This window comes from Megalops cyprinoides, chromosome 10 (genome assembly GCF_013368585.1).
Source record: "Megalops cyprinoides isolate fMegCyp1 chromosome 10, fMegCyp1.pri, whole genome shotgun sequence".
Classification (NCBI taxonomy): Eukaryota; Metazoa; Chordata; class Actinopteri; order Elopiformes; family Megalopidae; genus Megalops; species Megalops cyprinoides.
Window position 1 is genome coordinate 11,226,593 of NC_050592.1, and position 14,331 is coordinate 11,240,923.

General features: G+C 40.3%; 2 protein-coding genes across 5 annotated transcripts; both read left to right on the top strand.

Moving 5' to 3' along the window:
* The first annotated feature begins 202 nt into the window (after nucleotides 1-202).
* LOC118784746 (double-strand-break repair protein rad21 homolog A-like) lies at nucleotides 203-9,585 on the top strand. Its single transcript, XM_036539147.1, has 14 exons — nucleotides 203-272; nucleotides 1,626-1,812; nucleotides 2,370-2,499; nucleotides 3,713-3,812; nucleotides 4,232-4,338; nucleotides 4,630-4,833; nucleotides 5,003-5,128; nucleotides 5,233-5,361; nucleotides 5,864-6,087; nucleotides 7,227-7,380; nucleotides 7,657-7,802; nucleotides 8,028-8,201; nucleotides 8,642-8,725; nucleotides 9,026-9,585. Exons 2-14 carry the CDS (start codon nucleotides 1,669-1,671, stop codon nucleotides 9,215-9,217), a joined length of 1,914 nt encoding a protein of 637 aa, XP_036395040.1. The 5' UTR covers nucleotides 203-272; nucleotides 1,626-1,668; the 3' UTR covers nucleotides 9,218-9,585.
* A 945-nt stretch (nucleotides 9,586-10,530) lies between these two features.
* LOC118785152 (RIIa domain-containing protein 1) lies at nucleotides 10,531-12,984 on the top strand. 4 transcript variants are annotated; one of them, XM_036539713.1, is made up of 5 exons: nucleotides 10,531-10,559; nucleotides 11,216-11,366; nucleotides 11,774-11,850; nucleotides 12,366-12,412; nucleotides 12,553-12,984. In XM_036539713.1, exons 2-5 carry the CDS (start codon nucleotides 11,283-11,285, stop codon nucleotides 12,615-12,617), a joined length of 273 nt encoding a protein of 90 aa, XP_036395606.1. In that variant the 5' UTR covers nucleotides 10,531-10,559; nucleotides 11,216-11,282; the 3' UTR covers nucleotides 12,618-12,984. The 4 variants fall into 4 exon arrangements, with proteins under 4 accessions (XP_036395606.1, XP_036395604.1, XP_036395605.1 ...); XM_036539711.1 differs by having other exon boundaries at nucleotides 10,534-10,559; nucleotides 11,212-11,366; XM_036539712.1 differs by lacking the exon at nucleotides 10,531-10,559 and adding an exon at nucleotides 10,847-10,876 and having other exon boundaries at nucleotides 11,212-11,366.
* Nucleotides 12,985-14,331: the final 1,347 nt, after the last annotated feature.

Consider the following 14,331-nt stretch of genomic DNA (forward strand, 5'->3'; position numbering starts at 1 on the left):
CTACCTATACAATCATGACTCATTCTAGCTGATTAATGCAATTATTTGCTTATCCTTCTGTTATTTTGGATACTGACACGCCCCCTCTATACTGTATCCGATCCTACGTGAGTATTTTGACTGCAAGCACCCTGTGAATTTAAACAGAGACAGGCGGGAGAAGAAACACAGGACTAGCGCCATCTTGTTTGTTTTACAGTGAAACAGCCAAAAGGGGAGTTGAAGCATAGTCGGCCACCGAAAACGGAAACACGATATTCAGAGTTTAGAAGGTAAGTGAAACAACAGTGTGTTGTCTAATCTTTCAGTTTACAAAATATAAAGTATATGCATGCATGGTCTTTTAGCTAGTTAGTCCCAATTATGTTGCCAACCAGCTGGCTAGTTAACGATATGTCGCACAGAACAGGCAAGTCTGCTTGCCTTGCGCATTGTTTTAGTCTTGATAGATAATGTTGTCTAGAGTAGTCGATTCCTTTTACAATCACTCATCTTTTACGATAATTTATCTACCGCTGCCACAAAACCTGAGTTGAACATTCAGGAGCCACAGGAAAGGGGTCGGTCGTATGGTTTTCTTGTTTTTATAGTTTTTGTAGTTTCCCCACCGTTTAACCATAATTGCTTTAGTTAAGCTGCATCAATTGTATAACTATAGGATGTGTCTAATAAGCGTTTCAAGCACCTTTTCTCTGTTGAATAAATATAAGCAGTAATTCAACCAATTAAACATTTTATCTAGTCAGATGGCTGGCTAAAATAATAAATTAAATTACGAACAAAAATATTAGCGGCCATGGAATGGCCACTTAGCCTGAAATAGTAGGGAGTTGGCTACACTGTTGCAAGACCACTCGTAGGCAATGCATTTGATGATAATTGCATGCAGCGTGTGAGTAAACAATAGCCTGACTATATAAAAGTATTGTTTAACAGAGCTTGTAACTTTTAACAAATAGCTTTAACATATAGCTGATCACTTTTAAGGAAAATTATTGAAGGGTCTACTCCCCACTTATTTTGTCTATCTAGTGACATAATGTCTGGAAAGATCAATTGAATATTGTTCACACGGGGTATAGCTCAAGCACTAAACGTTGTTGTAAACGTTGTAAAACGTTGTAAAAGCTGGAAATATTTAGACTGAAATATCCACCAGTGCCTAACGGTATTTAATTTTCTAAAAAAAAAGAAAGAAACCTTTATTAAAGTACTTGAATGTCTTCCGTCATTACCCAGACATGCTTAATCAAAATGAGAAAATATTGTGGGCTTACTAGAAATATGACGACCGGGCAGAAGAAGTTCTGATCCGTCTTTTGGCCACAGAACATATAACATTAAAGCTTATGCTGGGAGTAGAAATTTTTGAGACTAAACATTTCTGAAATTGCAGATAATTTCCCAATTCTTAATAATAATCCTCAACCCGTTTTAAAAGTCATATAATAAACAAAGAACAAATGCTGTTTGACAAGAAATTTGCAAAAAAAAAAACAAAACTTCCAACTTGTAATTTTTGTAACCCACGCATCCTCAGCTAGGACATGTTTTTGCATATTGCCGTATTTATCCAAATTTAGCCAAGTGCTTGACTGACTTTAGCGAACCTGTTTCACCTGCAGGTTGGGCCGTCCCCCTAGCTCGATGTGAGAGGGAGCTGGGGAGATGTTCTACGCCCACTTTGTTCTCAGCAAACGTGGGCCGCTGGCCAAAATCTGGCTAGCGGCCCACTGGGATAAGAAGCTCACTAAAGCGCATGTGTTTGAGTGCAACCTGGAGAGCAGTGTGGAGAGCATCATATCTCCCAAGGTGAGGGACGTCTGCAGAATTTTCCTGTTAATACACACCAAGATTGTTCACTCCTGGGGCTTGATACATACATTACATTACAGTTGTTTGGCAGACGATTTTATCCGGAGCAGCTTACATATACACATGTTTTTCTGTTTTGTTAACAGTTGGACGTTATGCCTTTTTTATGGCTCAGTAGCAGTATTTTTTTAAACGGTGCTGAAGGACTTGTAAATTTCTTCTGCTGGAAGATTGATTTTATCATCAAGTGACTGATGCATGGTAGTATATGTGGCTTCTCTTGTTTAGTCAGGTTGGACAAGTTAAGTTGTGTTAGGGCTTGAATAGTGTTATGCTCACACTCACTGGTCTGGGGGCCTGGTCTGACACTGTTGCTCATTAGAGTTGAACGGACACACTTATGTTCTGTTGTGATGGAAGTTGCTCTAGATAAGAGTGTGCACTAACTGAATGTAATGTAGTGTAGTGAATGCTTGGCTCTTATTTCAATGTGCTGTTACCTTGTGTCTGTTCCAACAGAGGAATGAACGTAATGCAATAATATTATTTCTTAGGTGAAAATGGCATTGCGAACATCTGGTCATCTGCTCCTTGGTGTAGTCAGAATCTACCACAGGAAAGCCAAGTACCTGCTGGCTGACTGTAATGAGGCCTTCATCAAGATCAAGATGGCCTTCCGTCCAGGTAAAGTCTGTTCAGAAAATTTAAATAGGATATAGGACAGTGGGCTTTGACATGTCTGTTTAACTATTTAATGAGGCCAATCCCAAACCGTATAGTAATTTTTTTTTTTGACACAGCTGTGTTACAGAAATGTATAGTTGGCAGGCAAGCCAGATTTCAGTCTTCTAGGCTATGACTGGCTGACACAGATAAAAGGAAATCAGCACTCAGGCACTTTAGAGTAGGTTAGTAAGTGACAGAAAAATAGTCTGAGATGAAATCAATAAAAAGCATTGGAATTTTCCTCAAAGAGTTTAGAGAAAATAGTGCGTATGGGTGAATGTGACTGTCATTTGGGCCAAGAATTAAGAATGCTTTTGCCTGTTACATACTAGAGCCATTTTCCATAGTCCTGTGCATTCAGTGGTTCAAGATGCAGATACAGCCCAAAAAAATTATGTTTCAGCAAATGTAGCAAAGTGCTATAATTTTGTAACTCTAACTCCTTGGTGATTTTGAAAGATATTAATGAAAGCTACATACAACTTCAAAGTGTAAAAACCACACTGTCAGTAAGATCCTGACTGCACAATTAAAATTGTAAATAGTGTACAAATGGTTAGGATGTGTTACACTGACAACATTTAATATGAAACAGATGAATATAAAATCTGTTGAAATTAGAATTATGCTTAAGTTATTTTGTATCATGGAAGCCAGCAAAGTCCATAAAGGTATCAGAATACTAACATTTGTCATGAAACTAGTGTTCAGGCTTTGTTAACAGTTAAATCTGATCCAGGTGTGATACCAGATCAGATACCTCTGGTCAGATACCAGAACCTGTGGATATAAACATGGGCGTGCACAGCAGATGAAACACTGGTTAAATAAAAGTCATTATTTCTACTAGCTTTATTTGACAAAAAGTCTGTTTGCTCGCTAACCGGCCAGCAGAGATAGCTTGTTGTTTTAGCTTAATGTTCTGCTAGAATGGAAGCTGTATTTGAATGACGACCTCTCAAGCATTATAGGTGAGGTATTACATTCAGAGGCACGGAGCTCATCTGAGCAGCAGCATCTTGTCTGAATATTTCACACATTTTGACTTGAAAACCTGGGACTAGGTGGGGTCTGAAAATATTTTAAAGAACATGTCAAAGAATTTGTTTTAGCATATGTCCAGTGCTGGAGATGAGTGTGGCAAAATTACAACCCCCATCTTCCTTTGCAGGTGTGGTGGATTTACCCGAGGAGAATCGTGAGGCTGCCTATAATGCAATCACCTTGCCAGAAGAGTTTCATGACTTTGATCAACCACTACCAGTTCTAGAGTGAGTTCCTCTGTGCAAAGCCCTTTGCCTTTTTATCTTGCTTACCAATTTGCATTACTGCCATGCCACATGTAGGGTTCTTCTGGGCTTAGTGGACCTCTGGTGTATCTCTGCTTCCTTTTGTCCTTTCTGTCTTTGTAGTCATAGAAGGACATATGTTTCCACCTACACACTGACAACACTTGCACCCATATGCAAACTAAATGGAATGGCTTCCTTGCTCAGAGCTTTGGAGAAAAGCTGAATACAGAGAGTTCTTTACCTGTTTCTTGGATCTGTTGGGGAAAAGTTATTATTCCAAAGGAGATGTATTATTTTCCAGTCCTTTTTGAATTCCTCAGGTAATGTCTTGTTAGTTGTAACTGACTGAATACATTTGCTGTAGTTAATCTGGGCCGCTGTGTATTGTTGTTTTGCAGTGACATTGATGTTGCACAGCAGTTCACACTGAACCAGAGCCGAGTTGAGGAGATCACCATGAGGGAGGAAGTGGGAAACCTCAGCCTTCTGCAGGAGAATGACTTTGGTATGTCAACCCCAGCTCCATTGTATGTTTAAATTTTTGCAAATCACCCCTGTATTGCCAAATTTCTGAACCCAAAGCATTGCATCATTATTATTTTTTTTTGAAGTTGCACAAGTTGTTATTAAATGGATGAACTGCAGAAGTTACCATATGTCTATTTATAAGCTGCTTAAGCTCCAGTGGAATCAAGAAATGCACCTCTTATGTACCTTTTTTAGGTGCTGTTTGCATTTGTTGTCTTTGCTGTTCACCCAGCATGCATTTAAGTAAGGCTGGTGTTTCTCTTCCCAGCTGACTTTGGCATGGATGACCGTGAGATGATGCGAGAGGAGGGTACATTTGAGGTGGACATCATCCATGGGGCCAACCTGCTGCTGGAGGCCGAGCCGGGGGCCGGACAGATGGCAGGGAAGTCCAACCACCTGGAGTATGACGGCCAGTACAAGGACGACTTTGGGGACAATCCCATGGAGAGCAGCGAGGGGGGCATGCTGGGTAAGAGAAGGAGGAGCCTGGAGAGGGATCTTGCTGTTTTGAAGACACGGTTAATGATTGGGTGGAAGTAGTTTGAGGAGTGAGGTGTTGGATGATGTTTGGTGGGGAGGTTGCCGAGGTTGCCGAGTTCACAGTCTGAAAATGTTTTTTCTCTTTCTCTTCTCATTAGTGGATAAGCTGCTCAGCAGTGACAATGGAGGGGGCATTTTTGATGACCCCCCAGTCCTCCCTGAGAGCATGATGATGCCCCCCGATCATGGTGGTGACGACAACGATGACTTTGACAACCTGTCAGGTAAGTGATGGCAACCATTTGGCACAAATGTCTCTGTGAGTCTAGTAATGTTAATTTCGTTCTTTGACTGACTGCCTTTGAGGTTTGATCTGTTTTGTGTGTAGCGGGTGGGCCCGACAGCCCAGACTCTGGTCCTGGAGAGCCCCTCCCCACCATGACGGATCAGACGGAGCAGACCACGCTGGTCCACAATGAGGACGAAGCGTTCGCCCTGGAACCCATTGACATCACTGGTGAGAAGCTCTTTTGACTGTCTCAATCCTGAAGAGTAGTAACCAACAAAAGATTGATTCCCTCTGCTTCACCATCTTGAGAGGGAGTCAGTCACTGTACTTAAAAGGATGATTAACCACAGATGTCTTTTTTGTTTATTTATGTTGCTGGCACTCCTATCTAGCCTGACTTGCAAAGCAAAAGAATTTAAAGTGCACAGTGTCCCCACCACTTTTTGTCGTGGCCCATTTCGTCCCCACTACTTTAAAAAGGTGTGAACACGTCGAACCCGTCATTCTCCCCAGCACTTTTCCAAACAAACTGACGCCCATGGTAGAAATGGTAAATTAGCAAGTGTAGTGTAACTTAAAAAAGCCTTTCAGTGTCAGCATAAATTCGTAAGTGTAAGTGTAGGAGTCATGATTATTTACAAGCATCTCTATGTTTAAAATGTGTTAAAGGTAAGTTTTAAATACATGATTTTTGTGTTTACTGAGATGTCCTGTCCTTGTCCCAATGCAGTGAAAGAAACCAAGGCGAAGAGGAAGAGAAAGCTGATTGTGGACAGCGTGAAGGAGCTAGACAGCAAGACGATTCGTGCCCAGCTGAGCGATTACTCTGACATCGTCACCACCCTGGATCTGGCCCCGCCCACCAAGAAACTGATGATGTGGAAGGAGACAGGAGGTGTAGAGAAGCTCTTCACTCTGCCTGCCCAGCCTCTCTGGAACACCCGTCTTCTCAAGGTGAGGCACATAGTGAAGGCATTGCGCAGCCTCAAACTCGATGAGAATAAGTATGCATCAAATTTTGTGTTGCGTGGGGGTTTGCTGTGTCACTTAAGAGACCGAGACCCACTGCACTAGGGTATTTTGGGGATAGGGAACTAGAGTTCGAGGGCTTGATGGAGATGTAGAAGCCCAGATATTCAAATCAAATTTGCCTTGCTTAATATGCATTTGTATCAGCGGATAATGTATAAATGGTATTTATGCTATGTATGTCACAAGGGGAGTGTGGAATAAATGAGTGACGTTACAAAGGTTATAAGCATAAAACAATATCTTAATTATAGCTTTTTGTCTGGATGCTTGTTCGGCATGCATGTAAAACTGTTCCAAGATGTTAATTGTTTAACATTGCGTGTCGTCTTCCCTCGGAAGAAAAACCTTATGAACATGTTCTGTGTATGGTGTGTTTGTGTGTGTGTGCATGCACGTGCATGTGTACGGACAGCTGATTGTGAACAGTCATGCAGTCCCCATTGTGGGTATGCATGTCTACACCCTTCCAAAAGCAACTGCAGCGCCGGTGTAACTAAAGGCATTTTAAACCCATGCTGGCATCTCATCAAATGGTTGTGCATTTTCACCCTCCAGCCGTACCTGCTGCATGAGTAAATTAGAACTACCTAACATAAACAAGCCATCTCCTCAGTGTCATCTTCAGCTGAAAGAAGAACACTCCACAGTCCTTTGTTTTATGAGGTTTGATGGCTTGTCGATTCAATGAACGAGTCATTTAATGGCAAAAATTATTTTAAACAATGCATTTTTGCATACTTACTTTGTATCTACTAATCTTGATAGGACAACTGAATGACATTTAAGAATACTTTATAGCCAAATAACTCACTTCAGTTGTGCGTTCTGCGTGCTGCTGGATTTTGGCTAGGCTGTAGGTGTGTTTTGTAGCATTATTTAGTTTCATACTACTGGGATCTTTTCATTTTGATACCTGATGCTTGAACGAAACACCTCAGTTATTCTTTACTACATGGAGTTGGTTTGTTTTGGTGGTACATGTCCTCATTTGGACTTATTGCTTATTGGGTGTGGATGGTGGTATGAAGGAGTAACTGAAGAGAGACACTTTTCCTGAACAGATGTTTACGCGCTGCATGACCCCTCTGGTGCCGGATGAGCTGAGGAAGAGGAGAAAGGGTGGTGAGGCTGAAAATCTGGACGATTTCCTGAAGGATCTGGAGAACCCTGAGGTCCCCAGAGAGGAGGTGTTATCCCAGCAGAGGGATATCATTGGTAAGCCCCTCTTTTGAATTTGTCACCACCCTGCACATCATAGTAATGTGCAGGTTTATTATTTCAAAGAACAGATTTTAATTGTGGTGAAAGGAGATATGCTGTTGTTTTGAGATAAATGAGGAGTGTGGTGTGTGCTTCTGACCAAACACATTCTGGGTTTCGGTTTCTTCGATGGATTACTAAAGCGAAATTAAATATATACAAATGTATAAATACTTGGGTTATTTGTGCAGTATCTTACAGTGTTTGTGTATGTTTGTCACCCGCTCGCAGACCAGACCATTATGGAGGAGCCCAGCATGCTGCAGGCTTCGACCATGGAGGGCAGCAGGACCACCTTGGACGAGTCGGTCATGCCACCCCCCTCCACACAACGTGGGCACAAGCGCAAGGCCCGGGACACTGATCCAGCCCTGCCTGTAAACGAGCCTTTTATCTCACTCGCCTGTTTTTAAAAGCGGGCAGTAATTATGCCTACCCTAGGACCCTTGTAAAACACTTCTAAGACTTTTTATGGAAAATTTAAAACAAAAAAATTCTTTTTACAAATTCTACAATTTAAAAAAGTTATTACGAATTTTCAGACGGTAGAATGGATGTATAGGAAAGGATAATGGATTCGGTGTGTGTGTCCCTCCCTGCAGATGGGGGCGCTGGAGCCACAACCTGACCGCTCCTCCCTGCTGCAGCAGATGGATGTTCCTCAGGTGGACCTGCCCCCTGAGGAGTCAGCCAGCATCTCCCATCTCATCCCCGAGCTGGACCTGCTGGGCGAGAAGAGCAAGGACAAGGAAAAAGATGACGAGGAAGAGGAGGAGGTAGGGAAGCACAAACAGCAGCTTTGATCTGGAAACAACTTCCATCGTACTGATTTTCTGTAGCAAATGTCGGCAGCAGCCTAGTATGGTGCTATGGAGCAGGACTTGTAACCGAAGGGTTGCCTGTTCAGTTCCCTGCTGGGGCACTGCTGTTGTACCCTTGGGCAAGGTACTTAATCCAGAACTGCCTCAGTAAATATCCAGCTGTGTAAATGGATAGCATGTAAAAACTGTAACCTGTGTAAGTTGCTCTGGATAAGAGCATCTGCTAAGTGCCAATAATATAATGTAATGTCCAGTTATGTAAATGGATGGGTGAAAATGTAAGATATGCAAGTCACCCTAGAGAAGGGTATCTGGTAACCAAATACGTAACACAATGTGATGCTTCATTTGCAGCAGCCCTTTGTCATTGCTATGTCTGTCTGATTGGTTGCCAGGAGGAAGAGGGTCAGGGTGTAGACCAGGACCAGGAGGAGAAAAGGTGGAACAAGAGGACCCAGCAGATGCTACATGGCCTGCAGGTAGGTTTGGAATTGAAAAAATCTGAGCACTCAGTTTGGGAACTACATGTCTGTGGGTTCAGAATTTAATAGTGTGTAGTTTCAAGAATGGCCAACATTACTTTATAGTTATTGTTAGCATTAGGTTTAGTCTTTTCATATACTGCTTTTGATAATCCAGAGTAAATTAACAATTGATTATTTATCACAGGGATTTGCAGAGTAATTCATTTAATTACTTTTTTATTTATTTTCAACTGAGCATGACTCTGATGGGCAGTGGATTTTGGTAAGCAACTGTTTCTCCCTAATTTTCCACAGAGAGCCCTTGCAAAAACCGGAGCAGAGTCGATCAGCCTGTTGGACCTGTGCAGGAACAACCACAAAAAGCAGGCAGCCGCCAAGTTCTACAGTTTCCTGGTGCTGAAGAAACAGCAGGCCGTCGACCTCACACAGGCTGAGCCATACAGTGACATCATTGTGACCCCTGGGCCAAGATTCCACAATATATAAAAAAAAAACATTTTTATCTTACGACTGGCAGCTTTTATCGTTTGATATTTTTACTGGTTGTAACTGTTTTTGTCTTCCATCTTTGTAATTTTGGGAGGGTTTTTATGATGGGTTGGGGGTATGCATGTTTTTTTTTTTTTAGTTTTGCTTTTTGAGAGGTCTTTGTATTTTTAAACCACAGCCAAGAAGATTGTGTAATATTGGACATTCTTTCAAACAGTCATTCATCTGTAGGTTACAGAGAAGTGCAGAATAATAATGAAGATGGTTTTCTCTTAACAGTACTCCCATCAGTCTATGTTAAGTGTCACTGCTGTTTACACATGGCTTTAATATTATCAGTTAATATTATATCAGTACCCCCCCCCCCCCCCCCCCCCCCCCCCAAAAAAAAAAAAAAACATATACACTAGTATATCTGCTTTTATAAAACATATTCCCATGTCTTATAATTATTTAGGGGAAAAAGAGGGCCCCATTTACTTTTTTTGTTTTTGTAGATAAAATGTTTACTTGTATTATATGCATCACTGTATAATTTTTATAGTTTTAAATGGAATATGATTTATTATTAATGGTTAATTTTAAAGCTGTCCTTTTTAAAAGGTCATATTCTTTTGTGCTTGCACTTGTGACATCCACCTTTACTGAGGCTTTCATTGAGGAAACATTTTATTGTGAGCATTTCAAATTTATATCAGTTATGAAGGATTTGGATAAGTTAATATGCATTATATATATATATATATATTTTTTGCTTAGTTTAGTTTAATCTTTGCTTGATTAGTTTAATCATGTTTGTTTCAGGACATTCTTTTTTACATGTATACTTACTTGCATTACTGATTGTTCAAAAACATCAAAAGCACAAGTGTTGATAGTTATTGAAAGTTAGATTCATCATTCAGTAGGTTGTTCCTGGTTTAAAGATTCCTCAAGTTCTGAAAGCTAGAGAATCTGATATGCAATACTTTTGAACAAAAATAAAAACACAGTTTTCTGTATTTGTACATGCTAGTACGGTATGTTTGTGTTGGATTGCTGGACCGATGGAAATTTAATATTAATGACACATGTAGTGTAATGATGAATTTCACTTTCTCTGCATTTTCCCCATTTATGTAACTCCTAACACCATAACAACTTGGCGCAAGAGCGCTTAGGCTACAGGAAAGCAACCCTTGCACACAGCTCACTACAGTATATTTTGACGGCCGTTGGAAGTTGGGTACCACTGCGCTGACATCATCCGAGTGTAGAATAACTGGCAGCCAGCCTGGGAGTGGCGAGAGGAGGAAACCCTCATCGGCCTAGCTGCTGAATCCCACGTGGAATGTAGCAGGTTTGTTCCGCCGCTGTCCGGGAACGTCATTTAAATGGCCACTCTTTATTTGTTCGTTTAACTGTTATCTATGCCGTTAAGCACCGATCTAAAGATAGCTGATTTTCAAGTATGTGTTTTTATTAACATGCAATTATCCCCCCACAAAATCAAAACGATTTTTACAGAACCCCCTGAGGACATCGTCGAAATTCGTACCCAGTTCATCAATGCGTACACACGGTATAATAATTTGTGCGCCCACTACATTGTGGGCACGAATTGATAAACACAGGGATCGAATAACTAAACTGTAGGTACGGATTGTCAAATTTAAGGTAATAAAAGGGAATTTTTATTCTTTCCTTCTTATGTCCTCTAAGGGGCTCCTTACGACCTAGCTATGAATGAAAAACGTGTGTGTAACATTTCACTGTCTTCACTACCTGCCTAGTAAATGTAATAGAAGTCTGAAGAGCCCTGATGTTTAGTTCAAATGTTAACTAGCTAACAAGCTATTGAAGTTTAGAAAGAGCATATCAAACGGATATAAAGCCAACTGTACCTCAGCTGCCTCAATATGTTAGCGATATTTGCTTACAGACGAAGAGCGCAATGTAATTGAGTAAGTTTGATGAGACAATGTGTTTTAATAAATTAAAATATATGCCAGAAAGGAAGCAGCTGTTGCCCCAGCAACGGCCCAACAACAACAGGTGGGCAAGTGCAGAGTCGAGAGGGGCGATGATGGCAGAGAAAAGTGGTTTAGAAAAATTGGACATCGGTGCCCTGAGCCCCGAACAACAGGAGAAACTCCGACAATTCAAGGTAATAAACCTAGCTGGCTGTAATATTAACTATTATTGTTTGCTACATGCGAAACTAATGCATTTCTGAAAGAGATGGCCTTTCTTTGAGAAACAGTAGTCAACGATTCTAGATAAATTTACATTAGCTAGCTAGCTAATAAGTGTTATTTTCGACATCTCGACTGGAAAAAAATATTTGCCACGTTAGTTAGCCATTATTACCTTGCTAACAAATATTAACTGGTTAAATAGTCGGTGTAACTATCAATATTAACGTTATTTATGACAGATGTAACGTTACAGAAGTTAGCAAGCTACAGCTAACAGCTAACATTAACTGCTAGCTATATAGAACGTCACCTATTTGTAGTTAGTTTGTTTGCTAGTTTACATTCTCTTTCTTCCCATTGCATGTATTTTGTACAGATAACAACAAGGATCGCGAACGAGAAGTATCTGAGGTCTCACCCAGAAGTGGAGGTGTTGTTGAGCGAATTTTTGAGGTTAGTAATTTAGCTAACGACGACTAGTTAGCTAATGTTAAACAGGGCTATAATTCTACCAACAAAAAAAAACATTTGGAAATCAGATTATAGGTAATCTGTCTCGTTAGGGACATAATTCCTTCTCTATTTGTGTTGCTGTTGTGTCCTTCACAGTCGATGATGCCCTTACTTTCCCAGCAGGATTTACTTGTGACTTGAGTTTTTCTGCACCGAGGGTGGGCACAAGATGGAGCTCAGCTCAAACAGAAATACTTTTCGACGTTTATCCTTGTTAAAGGTTCATAAACTTTCTTGATCATACAGTATTTAATGTTGATCCAAATTTAAATGGTTTTTGTGGGGGAAAAAAGAACAATTAGATAAAACATTACAAAATCAACAGGATATCCCATGGATGAGGTAGGTCTGTATCAATTAAAGAAGTGAGAAATCACTGTAGCGTAAGTAGTTCAGTAAATATAATTACACGCTTGAGTTCTGAGTGTGTTTTTTCCTGTCGTTATTCTTGGCAGAGACGTTTTTTTAAAAAGACCTGTCGATATCCGCGAGTTTGCAGCGGGTAAGTAATTATCAGTACCACAGATTAAAAGTGTCTTAATATTTATGCACTAACTAGAAATAATCTAAAATGAACAACATGCGACATGTGACAAAAGTTAAAAGTACACAGTGTAACTTGATGTTGCGTTTGTTTTTTAGATCACTTCACTGACCCAAACTTGTCGAAGACGATCTGCTCTAAATTGCAAGGCAATCTTGACTGAAAACGAACTGAACTCATGTGTGAATAAACATTAACCTGAATCGGTTTCTGCGGTCTTTGCACTTACATCTGCTCACAGCACAAGGCTATGAAGTGTGCCTGTTTAAGACTCTTCAAAAGCACCAGTCAGCTGCATCTGTTAGAGTGTGACTATTTAAAGAACCAGTATTCCCTCTCTTAATTGAGATAATTAGATAAATAGACCAATTAGACTAAAAATTAATAGAGTAATTAGAATGTGGGCACAGTTGGGTGACTGGCAGGTCTGGGCATGTTGTTTGTGTGATAGGCTGTGGGCGTTGTCATATATTGCCAGTCAACAGTTTCTGAAGCTTTACATTTTGTGTTCTCTTAATAAAATATATTGTTCCTGCTCACTTTAGTCAGGGTGTTTTGTCTACCAAAATTGTTTTTGAAAAAAGGAAAGGTAATGTGATACCCTAAAAATTACCCAATAGCCAAAGTTACGGACACCTTTCCAAAAGCACACTATACCTCAGTATCAGGAGACTTTTGTGTATGTGTTTGGTTGTTTTTTTTCCCGTAAGTGATTAGAATGTTCTTTTACCCTTTGATATGACTGAAGGTTCCAGTTCCTCTGTTTGTTGACCTTTTCTGTGAATGTCAGCATCCACACCCACAGAGCACATGGAAGAGAGAAGCAGATGCTCATCTCATGGGAACAGTGTGTGTGTGTGTGTGTGTGTGTGTGAGAGAGAGAGAGAGAGAGAGAGAGAGTGAGTGTGTGTGTGTGTGTGTGTGAGTGAGTGAGTGAGAGGTTTTGTGGCCATACATAGAGTTTGAAGGCAAGAGCACATGCCTAGAACATCACCAGACACTGGGCCTCATCTCATTCAAATGATGGCTGAAGTATGGCCTTTTTGCGGCTTTTTGTGGCATTTGCATGGCTGTATTAATCCATGTTCCTCAAAGCAGCAACTGAGACACTAGACTGAAACTCATTATCATTGTTTGTTCTGTCTTACAGGATCCATTCATATTTGTCCAGTGTGTGTTTACTTTGTCATATTCTCCATCTTTGTATTATGTAATGTATTGTTTGACTCCAGAGGGAGATCACTGTGTGTTTTTTCCTCTTTAATGTCTTTCTTTGAGCATGGAAAAAGGGTTTGGGAACACTATATTGAGCTCTCATTGATAAGGCACAATAAAGAATGTAATGGTTGTATTTGGGTTGCCGACAATTACAAAACCCACAGTGCATCCTTGGTATCTTCCATCACAAGATCAAAATAGGTTCCTTAGTTTTTAAATAAAAGGGTCTTGGATCTGTTTTTTTTTTTTTTTTAATTTTATGGTAAAATATGAGAGGTTAAATGGAAATTGCAAACCATACCCTCTCCTATCATGGCTGTGGTAACATTGCACAGCACTCCCTTCAAAAGGACAACTGAAAATAAAATGGTAATATCCTATATTCTCTTTGTCTGTGTGAAATGGTATTTTATGTTATACTGGGAAAGGTTAGTAAAGGTGAGTCTGATGCATCACCTGCCTTGTGTTTACCTGTAAATGTTTTTTTGTATATGCTTTCAATATGTGATCTCATGTGTGCATGTATGTGAATGATACACACTACTCATTCATTAGATAGATTTCCTTCCTTGTGCAAGCTGAGGCCCAGTCCAGGTAATGTGTGATTTGTTTTTTACACATTATACTGTACTGCACTGAAAAAACATGCACCCACAGAA

Coding starts and splice junctions, on each gene's coding strand:
- LOC118784746 (XM_036539147.1), top strand. CDS start 1,669: ATGTTCTACGCCCACTTTGTTCTCAGCAAACGTGGGCCGCTGGCCAAA. Junction 2,500..3,712: donor CAAGATGGCCTTCCGTCCAG/GTAAAGTCTGTT, acceptor CTTCCTTTGCAG/GTGTGGTGGATTTACCCGAG. Junction 7,803..8,027: donor ACACTGATCCAGCCCTGCCT/GTAAACGAGCCT, acceptor CCCTCCCTGCAG/ATGGGGGCGCTGGAGCCACA.
- LOC118785152 (XM_036539710.1), top strand. CDS start 11,205: ATGCCAGAAAGGAAGCAGCTGTTGCCCCAGCAACGGCCCAACAACAAC. Junction 11,851..12,365: donor TTGTTGAGCGAATTTTTGAG/GTTAGTAATTTA, acceptor TATTCTTGGCAG/AGACGTTTTTTTAAAAAGAC. Junction 12,413..12,552: donor TATCCGCGAGTTTGCAGCGG/GTAAGTAATTAT, acceptor TTTGTTTTTTAG/ATCACTTCACTGACCCAAAC.